At 37.2% G+C, this 10,470-nt stretch overlaps 1 protein-coding gene across 5 annotated transcripts in view; it reads right to left on the bottom strand.

Moving 5' to 3' along the window:
• Window positions 1-2,245: 2,245 nt before the first annotated feature.
• The window catches only part of LOC107744459 (ras guanyl-releasing protein 3-like), a 32,612-nt gene continuing 24,387 nt past the window's right edge, over window positions 2,246-10,470 (bottom strand). For all 5 annotated transcript variants that reach the window (XM_016558136.1, XM_016558144.1, XM_016558128.1 and 2 more), the window contains 8 exons: window positions 10,341-10,421; window positions 9,816-9,929; window positions 9,279-9,394; window positions 8,295-8,442; window positions 6,854-6,890; window positions 6,405-6,554; window positions 4,653-5,038; window positions 2,246-2,738 (listed from right to left, as the gene is read on the bottom strand). In XM_016558136.1, the coding sequence (XP_016413622.1) occupies window positions 2,730-2,738; window positions 4,653-5,038; window positions 6,405-6,554; window positions 6,854-6,890; window positions 8,295-8,442; window positions 9,279-9,394; window positions 9,816-9,929; window positions 10,341-10,421 (1,041 nt within the window). In that variant the 3' untranslated portion in view covers window positions 2,246-2,729. The remainder of the gene's footprint in view (window positions 2,739-4,652; window positions 5,039-6,404; window positions 6,555-6,853; window positions 6,891-8,294; window positions 8,443-9,278; window positions 9,395-9,815; window positions 9,930-10,340; window positions 10,422-10,470) is intronic.

The following is a 10,470-nucleotide window of genomic DNA, read 5'->3' as shown; positions in this document are numbered from 1 at the left end:
TTCCAAACCCTTAAGACCTTTGTTCATCATCGAAACACAAATGAAGACATTTTTGATGAAATCCAAGAGTTTTCTGATCCTCCATAGACAGCAATGCAACCGACAGGTTCAAGGCCCAGAAAGGTAGTAAGGACATCGTTAAAATAGTCCATGTGACATCAGTGGTTCAACTGTAGTTTTATGAAGCTGCAAGAATACCTTTTCTCTATTTTATAGATTTTATATAAGGACTATTTCAACAATGTCCTTACTACCTTCTGGGCCTTGAATGTGTCAATTGTTTTGCTGTCTATGGAGGGTCAGAAAGATCTTGGATTTCATCAAAAATATCTTAGTGTTCAGAAGATGAACATAGGTCTTACAGGTTTGGAACGACATGAGGGTAAGTAATTTATGACAGAATTTTTCATTTTAGGTTGAACAATCCCTTTAAGCTGATATTCAGTGAAAATCTTGCCTGACAGACATGGTCACCATTAACTTTCATTGTATCAAAAAAGGGCAGACTTTTTGATAAAAATCCTTTTGTTTTCCACAATAAATACAAGAAATAAACTCATTTTAGTTACAAAGCCGTGAGGGTGAGTAAATAATGACAGAATGTTAATTTTTTGGGGGGAACTGTTTCTTTAAATCTGCAATTTTGGTGCCAGAAGAGCATCTAATCCTATAGGCTCAAAGACTCACTATAATCCCTGTTTGTCTTCGTTCATCTGTTGATCCACCTGCGAGGTCTCTCTCACACACAGTCTGCAAAAATGATCGTATGAGGCTTGTCCCATCTGAGGTTGTCGGGCTCTAACGGAGCCGAGATGTCTGGGTGTCAAACTTATTTCAGAACATACGGCGCTGAAGGACAGTGTGTTGCCTTGGCAACAGACTATAGATGGACTCTTCTGGCGCTTAGCAACAGATGCCATATAAACACCTGGCTGACGGCACACCTGTGTCGGCAGAATTGAAGTCTTTGAATTCATGTATCTTTTCAACCTTACATAGCTATCAATGTTGCTAAGCAGTGCTGATGTAATGATGCATAAGGTCAGAGGTTACTTGTCTGCATTTTCTCAAGCACAGGAGACACAACTATGGTGCAAACCATTGGAGAAACATCTGTAAAACAGTGTAAGTGGTTTTTATAATTATATTTGGGGTAAAGGGTTTTAAAACTCGACGTACCTTCCACTTCAGATCATAATGTGTTGCTGGGTAACACATAAATGAAGTTAGTGTTTTAATGTTCGATCATACATACGTTCATCTTCATCTTTCCCAGTTCCACTTTCGACTTCAGACAACCTGAATATAACCTTCACATCCACTGTGTCCTTTCAGAGTAGTGTTTTTGGAGAACGAAAATCAGAGCGTGCGTCGCAAACACGTCAACGGCATACCTTAAATACTCTTGCTCACTCATCTATTATCACGCTGATGTATCCGTCACATCAGCTTCCAGTGATTCTCAGTTAGATTTCCAACCAGGACAGGACAGCACAGTCACTCCCTGTTTAGTCCCAGACCTTTCCTTTGATGCAACCCTTCCCCCAGTTCAGTCAGTGGGTTGCCTGCCGCCCATCTTTTACTGTGGCTGTAGAAATAGTGGCCCTATTCCTGATCCACTGGAGGCATGAGGCACCCCAGCACGCCCCCTAGAGCGGACAGCCCTCTGGGCCGTGGTCCTGACAGGCTCCAGGGTGTCCTGCATGGGCCCACAGAGCAGTCAAGTCAGCTGATCTGAAAACACACAGTGGAAGATCATGAGGACACATGACTTATTTGTTTAAGGAAAATAATCAGTGCTGCCTGCTCAGGACAATTTCAGTATGCATTTGGGATTTTTGGGGGAAGTAAGCAAACTCTGAACACTCTAGTAACTGTACAGCAACATGCTATATGTTTTATATTTTATATCGTCTGGCAAACATGTCCATCAGTGCACACTGCTATTTAAAAATTTGTGTATTTGAAAAAAATTATTATAATAATACTTTTATTCAGCAAACATATATAGAACTGATCAAAACAGTAAATACATTAATAAAATCACAAATGATTTCTATTTCCAAAATCAATACCGTTCTTTTGAAATTGTATTCATTAAGCAATCTTGACACTAAATATATGATGGTTTCCACAAAAATATTAAATGGCACAACTGTTTTCAACATTGATTAATATTAATAATATTAACATTAATAATATTAATAAATTACATTTTAAAATATATTATCAAGTGTTTTAATGTTCGATCATACATACGTTCATCTTCATCTTTCCCAGTTCCACTTTCGACTTCAGACAACCTGAATATAACCTTCACATCCACTGTGTCCTTTCAGAGTAGTGTTTTTGGAGAACGAAAATCAGAGCGTGCGTCGCAAACACGTCAACGGCATACCTTAAATACTCTTGCTCACTCATCTATTATCACGCTGATGTATCCGTCACATCAGCTTCCAGTGATTCTCAGTTAGATTTCCAACCAGGACAGGACAGCACAGTCACTCCCTGTTTAGTCCCAGACCTTTCCTTTGATGCAACCCTTCCCCCAGTTCAGTCAGTGGGTTGCCTGCCGCCCATCTTTTACTGTGGCTGTAGAAATAGTGGCCCTATTCCTGATCCACTGGAGGCATGAGGCACCCCAGCACGCCCCCTAGAGCGGACAGCCCTCTGGGCCGTGGTCCTGACAGGCTCCAGGGTGTCCTGCATGGGCCCACAGAGCAGTCAAGTCAGCTGATCTGAAAACACACAGTGGAACATCATGAGGACACATGACTCATTTGTTTAGGAGGAATAATTAGTACTGCCTGCTCAGGACAATTTCAGTATCTTTTTGAGATTTTTTGAGGGGGAAGTAAACAAACTCTGAACACTCTAGCGACTGGATAACAACATGCTAAAACTGCTCAGAACAACTTAGTAAACACATAGCAACACCTGGGCAACCACACACAGAAATCATATTTTCTTAAAAAAAAGTGTAAAAAGAAAAACTGCTATTGGGTGTTTCTTCAATTATGAGAGCTTCTGCCACATAATCGGAAAACAAACTTTCTTATTTGTAAGACCGTAAAAATTTTGATGTGTGTATATATACTGTATAATATATATATATATATATATAAACACATGTTGTATCACAAACAAGACATTTATGACCGTATGAGAGGTCAGAGCAAGAGCTGTTTAGAGTATTTTCACTATACACCCAGACAGGAAACAGGGCAAAAGCTTGTCCTCATGACAGGTGAAACAGAACTGGAACAGTTACCTCCCAGAACCCCACCGAGCAGATGTTAACCCCTGGCCCTGGTAACTAATGCTCCACCAAAAGATTAGGTTATGGGCTTAAAGCAGAGCCAGTCTCTTGTCAGCCCACACAAACAACAATGGCAAGTGGGGAACAGCTTGCACCCATTTCCATAAAGCTTTTCCACCTGCCCTTTCTTCCCATGATCCACCCTGACAAGCTTGGTCCGTGGGCAAAGCTAGCACTGTCGCCAGTGTCATATGCACTGTTAAATCTCCCTCAGCTATTTTGGGATCAATAGCCCATCACCAGCCACACATACAGTACACGCTCTCCAACACACACAAGTTTCCACAAAAATATTAAATGGCACAACTGTTTTCAACATTGATTAATATTAATAATATTAACATTAATAATATTAATAAATTACATTTTAAAATATATTATCATGTATATTTTAATATTTTTTATATTTATATTATATATGCATATTTATATTTATCAAATATAAATAATTTATTTTACTTTGTAATTATTTCACAATATTACTGTCGTTACTGTCGTTTTTACCAAATAAATGCAGCCTTGATGAGCAAAATATATTTCTTTCAAAAAATGTAACAAACTTTTGAATGGTGGTGTAAACATTTTTTGTTGTTGTTTTACTGTAAGAATTTTGTTAGTTTTAATAAAATGAAATCCACACCTGGAACATAAAAATACCAGAAGTTATTCAAATTAATATAATTATTATTATTAAAATAGTTTGATTGTAGTATTGTGGTTTTATATGTCCATCTAAAAGGGTTACAAATATTTAAGTTAGTTAAACATGCATATTCATGAACTGCTCACCTAAAAAAAAAAAATTCTGCATTGTAACGCTGACAGGTGCAGCAACAGTCTAATCCCGGTGTGTCAAGTGACCCTGCCTTTTTAAAGCCTGTTCTACAAATAACACATCTGAGATCTGAATTTAACAAACACAGCAACACAATCCAGGTCAGACATATGCTCTGCATTTTAACTCAAAACAAAGTGTCTGCCAGGTCCTAAAATAACAGCCTAGTGCCCTACTCAGGTTAGTGCTACTCCATATTTAGGCCCAACAGCGTGAGTGCTGTGGTGCTCTCGGCTCTGCGGCCCCTGATGAAGATTATCTCTAGAGCGACGAAAGACCAGACCGCAAAACCTTGGCGTTTCCATGGCAACAGGGGAGCAACGTTTCATAAAAAGACATTTCAGGGCCTTGGAAGAGATGTATGAATTAAAAGATTTTAATTCATACATTGAATGATTTTGGTTTGCGGTTTGTGGGATTCACAGATTCCGCAGCTTTGAAATAGTTACAGGATTATTTCTTCAGAACTCAAATGAGATGCTTTTCTCTCAGTCGTACCTCAGAGGTCCTGGTTTTGTTCATATGTTGTTCTGCGAGTCCGTTCTGCTGTGACTCTTCGCTGTGCTCCTGTGAGTTCCTGCTGTTCCTCGTCGCTGCCGAACTCTGCGTGTCGTTCTCCCAGCGAGCAAAGCCTTTGCTCTTGGACGCTTTGCGGTGAGGCCTGTATCTCATTTTGGGGAAGGTGTGTGACCCACTGTCTGCGACGGCCACCCAGCCGTTTTCGGGCCACAGGGGTTCTGTCTGCGTGGCCTGACTGGTGGTGGCTCTCTGGAGCCGCACTGAGATGCGCTGGGCTGAACCAGTCATCAGGGTGATGGACTTTCCCTCCAGGTCAGAGCCTGATGACGACGACACGGCGGGAAACGTAAACACCTCATCGTCATCTGTGCAATAACAGGACAAGAGAATGTTAGCAAAGGGAATATTTCTTCAATATTTTATTATCAGAAAAAAATGTTGTCTAGTTTTTTCTTAAAACAAGATCAATTTACAAAAAAATTGTTTTTAAAGAATATATCTTGATTTATGTTTAAACAATGACTGGCTAATAGTTTTTCCAATAAATTGTCATTTATGATTAAAACTAGAAAAATTCAAATGTTCTCTAAAACAAGTCTCACACAGTTTTGCTTCTCAAATAAATGTAGCTTTGTCTGGCAAACATGTCCATCAGTGTACACTACCATTTAAAAGTTTGTGGATTGAAAAAAAAATATATGTATATATATTAATAATACTTTTATCAGCAAGGATGCATTAAATTGATCAAAATCACTATCACTAAATATTTCTATATCCAAAATCAGTGCTGTTCTTTTGAAATTCTCATCATTAAACAATCTTAACACAAAATATATCATGGTTTCCACAAAAATATTAAACAGCACAACTGTTTTCAACATTGATTAAATAAATTTTCTATAATAGGAATCAATTACAATTTAAAATATATTATCATGTATATAGTATGTATATTTATTTCTATATTTCTCTATATTTATTTTATATATATTTATATATAAAACTAGAAAAATTCAAATGTTCTCTGAAAATAAGTCTCACACAATCTCACATTATTTTATTTAAATAAATTGAGCTTTTTTAAAGGATGTTTAGATATTTTTACTGGACTTTTTTTTTTTCAGTGAAACCTCAGTTACGAAGATCATTTTTTGTGTGTGAGATTTTTTAATTTACTTTCACATTAGATGATTTTTTAAAATTGAATATAGAAAAGACGATACAGCACTTTTTAGTGGTAAGTGCATGTTTGTGTTTGCCTGAGAGAGAGAGACATCACACTCATTTTACACTGTTTTACTCTGAGATAAGCAGATGGTGATGTACTGTACAGGTGTGTTTTCACCTTTACAGGTGGGCAGGCTGGGGCTGCTGGGTAAAGAGCTGTGTGTGAGCGCTCCAGGAGACACAAAAATAAGTCTCACACAATCTCACATTATTTTATTTAAATAAATTGAGCTTTTTTAAAGGATGTTTAGATATTTTTACTGGACTTTTTTTTTTTCAGTGAAACCTTAGTTACGAAGATCATTTTTTGTGTGTGAGATTTTTTAATTTACTTTCACATTAGATGATTTTTTAAAATTGAATATAGAAAAGACGATACAGCACTTTTTAGTGGTAAGTGCATGTTTGTGTTTGCCTGAGAGAGAGAGACATCACACTCATTTTACACTGTTTTACTCTGAGATAAGCAGATGGTGATGTACTGTACAGGTGTGTTTTCACCTTTACAGGTGGGCAGGCTGGGGCTGCTGGGTAAAGAGCTGTGTGTGAGCGCTCCAGGAGACACATTGCCCAGCGACGTGGATCGAGGGAGACGCCGACACGCCAAAACCAGCAGCTCACGACACTGTTTATGGCAGTTCACACCACAGTCTGAAAACAAACAACAGAGAGTGTGCATTTATCTGGATTTATAAATGTCAATAGTATACAATAAATAAGAAAGTAAAAAAAAAAAGTATTAATCTTTTTAAAAATATATATTACGCACATATGCATGCGACCGATTTATATTATATATATAAAAAAAAAAAAGATAAACAGGATATCTAACAAGCCACTAATATCAACTAAATAAACAGAAAAAATAAACTAATAGTGAATTTACAAAATTAGTGCCATGTTCAAGCATCAACATCTATTGTGATTTGCTCTATTTATTTATTTATTACCTTTGCACTTGTATCCTTGTTTAATAATTCCCCAGAGCTGAAAACATGGACGACGGGGTGAAGAGGAAGCGCATGAAGAGAACAAAATGGAGAGAGAGAAGCATGAGAGTAATTATGAATTGGGGACAGAAGCAGCAAGTTCATGCCATTTGAGTTTATGGTTTTCTGTACACAGACCCATGAGTAATAAACAGGATACTTCCACACGTTGCACCCTTCCTGTGCAATACAGTGTGACAAGGTGGATCTTTGTGTGTGTGTGTGCGTCTGAAAGTCTGTTTAAAAGAATGTGTGTGTTAACTCAGTGGATTCCTGTCTAACCATCTGTGTAAATACAAAACAATTTGAGCAGTAGTGACTTTGACTAAACACTCACTGTAGTGTATACACTCATTCTATAGTTCATCAGCCCAGAATATTCAGTTCAGTGGCAACAGGAAATGTGTTGCATTTAAAGACAACTTCTGTGTGTCTATGGCCGGAGATGTTTTGTATACAACGACCCTCAAACGTATGTGGGCACTTAAAAATGTCTGAATGGCATTGCATTATATTATTAATATATATGTTGTTTTCTGTCATGCACTGTATTTAAAAAAAATCCAGTGTTGTTTTATATTTTGTTAAATAATCCAAAAACATTATTTACTGTATCTCGTTGAAATGTTTGGGGTCGGTAATAATTTTTTATATTTTTGAAAGAAGTCTCTTATGCTCATCAAGGCTGCTTTTAATAAAAAATGCAGTTGAAAGAGTAATATTGTGAAATATTATTATAATTTAAAATGTAAAAATGGTCATTTACTCATGTAATTACAAATGCTGAATTTTTAGCAGCCATTACTTCAGTCTTCAGGGTCACATGATCCTTTAGAAATCATTCTAATATGCTGCTCAAGAAACATTTCTTATTATCAATGTTAAAACAGTGCACGTATTTTTGTAGAAACTGTAATGAATAGAAAGTAAATAAGAACAGCATTTTATTGTCAATTTTGATTCATTTAAAGCATTCTTGCTAAATAAAATTATTACATTTCTTTAAGAAAAATTAAAATGTTACTGACCCCAAACTTTTGAACAGTAGTGTATTTCATTATTTTTTAACAGTCAGCCACTTGGCCTGAAATGAGAAGAACAGCAATACAATTTGTAACTCAACTAGCCAGAAATCTTGGGAGTGAAAAACAGCTAGACACTGTGGTTTTAAGGTTGGATTTAACCTTTAAACACTGTCTGCATTGGTTCAGTGATGTTGTGGTAAACTCAGGTCTTGCTAGGTACGCTTGTTTGCACACACACAGAGCTGAACCCTCAGAAGTCTTCTATTGCACTTTAGTCCTAGAGAGTATCTTTGCATAAGCGTTGCACAGCAGAAACCTCCCAAAATACATTATCAATTGTGCTGATGTGAAAGGAAAGACGTAAAATCAGCTCTTACAAATCCAGCGCAGTGTTCACAGAATGTTGGCTTCAGGTAAGTCATCTCCTGGAAGTTGTGAATAAAACCAGGCCCCATCTTACACTGCAGCAGCGGGTTGGCACGCAGGAAATATGCCATCATCTCATCCTTACTGATCAATCCATCCCTTCACAAAAAGAGAGTGATCATCATGATAGCCTCCAGCTCATAAAGCATTTGCTTCCTGTGTCAAAACAGGTACGATATCTGAACAGAATCATAAGTGTGAGCGCAAGAGCTCAGAAGTAATGCATGCAGTCACACGCCAGTAATGCGGTTTGAGCGCTGAACGGCTAAGATGAACCACAGAGGACGCCTGGGGAATTTGTGAGTGTGTGAGAGAGTCTGTGCGTGCCTGATGCTGTGCATCCTTCACCGGGAGTCATGACCTTCAGCCTTTTAACAGTGCAGCAGGTAACCCACACTGAGCAGCTGCATGGCCTGAAGTCACTAATGTTGCATTACACATGATGCATTTTCTCTGATCATTAAAATTAAATACATAAATAAACTTTTATGTGTACATCTAGTGGTACAGAAAGCCTCAGGCTTAAAAATATGCTGTATTTTCCCAAAACTCAAAAAAAAAAAAAAAACACTGCAATTTAATTCTGTTTAATAATTTATTATTGTTGTTTAAATATTACATCACTGTGTTGTTTAGTCGGCATGCCATGCTCTGCTCCATTTGCAGCGATAAAGCACGCTTACGAGTTTAGCACGGTTGAGAAGAACCCTTTGAGGAATTTCCAGACACTAAATTGACCCTGTCAGAAATGAGATGATGTACTGAAAATGTGTCCCTTCCAATATCATCGAGCACTTCTGAATCTATGCCCAGGCTTATAAAGGATCATCAACACAGACTATGAGCTGCTCTCGCCAAGAAACACTATTAGCAGTTTGGCACTGCAGGGGCCTTTTACAAGAATCACACATTTTGTGTGTGTTTTTCCTACTTACTGGTCTTTATCAAGCACGCAGAAGGAATCGAGGAAAGGGAAATTTGCAGCAATACTCTCAAAGTCTTCCTGAGATATGTATCCGTCATGGTCATGGTCGTAGTTACGAAAAACAGACTTCACATGCAATGAAAAACAGGAATACACAAGTTTAGTGAATGTGTTGCATTGAGCAAAAGTTCATATATACATATATCTGTTAAAGTTTAGTGAATGTGTTGCATTGAGCAAAAGTTCATATATACATATATCTGTTAAATGGCTGGACTGTTCTCTGTATGTGGCATAAAAATGTGCACTGATATAATCTACCATATAATCAAATTCATATGATTAAACCATTCAGGATGTTTGGAGCCACTGAAATAGGCTCGACATAATCAGCCCCTTAGAATCTGGTTTTATAGAACTGCAAAACAATTGGTGGCATTTATATATTTGAAAAAATATGAAAATCATTTTGATTTATATAAAACATTAACACTAATGTTTTCAATATCATAAATGTCTGTGAGTATTGATGTTGACAGCATCTTACATCCACGACTTTCCTGATGTGTTTGTTGACCACTGAGGGATCTGGTTTGGTTGTGACCCCAGAGGCCCAGTCCAGCGGAGCCAGAGGTTTGTTGGGCGTTGTGGGTGAGGTGGGCTGCAGAAAAAACATGGATGTTATGAAATTAATTCTGTTCTGTGCTAATTTTTTATAAAAGAAACCCTTTCCAGCAAAAAATTCCTTGAGAGAGGAAGAAACAGTCTGTTACAGTTACAGTTGTGAACACAATATCAAATGGGTTACAGTGCAAGACAGGATAACCTTATGAAATTTTCACTTAAATTACCAAAACATGTTGAATAAGTGGCTATGAGTTCCAAGGTTTGGGGTAGGTATTTTTTCTTTTTAAAAAAGATTCTTATGTTCATCAAGGCCGCATTTATTTGATCAAAAATACAATAAAACTGTAATATTTTTAAAATACATTTTTTATTTCATATTTTAATACTTTTATAATGTCATTTATTCCTCTGATTTTTTTCAATATTTTCAAGACAAATCTCTTACCTGAGATTTGGGGTTACGGGGTTCTCTAAGAAGGGACAGCTCATAAATTTCATCCTCTGTGTAGTACAGATCCAAGGACAGCTTTACACAAACAGGCATAAAACAAAAAAAAATGTAAAGCCACTCATTT

Source organism: Sinocyclocheilus rhinocerous, unplaced genomic scaffold, assembly GCF_001515625.1.
Source record: "Sinocyclocheilus rhinocerous isolate Xijiao unplaced genomic scaffold, SAMN03320098_v1.1 scaffold851, whole genome shotgun sequence".
In the NCBI taxonomy this organism is placed as follows: domain Eukaryota; kingdom Metazoa; phylum Chordata; class Actinopteri; order Cypriniformes; family Cyprinidae; genus Sinocyclocheilus; species Sinocyclocheilus rhinocerous.
The sequence above is the reverse complement of the archived record's forward strand: the minus strand, read 5'-3'. Positions and strand labels throughout refer to the sequence as shown.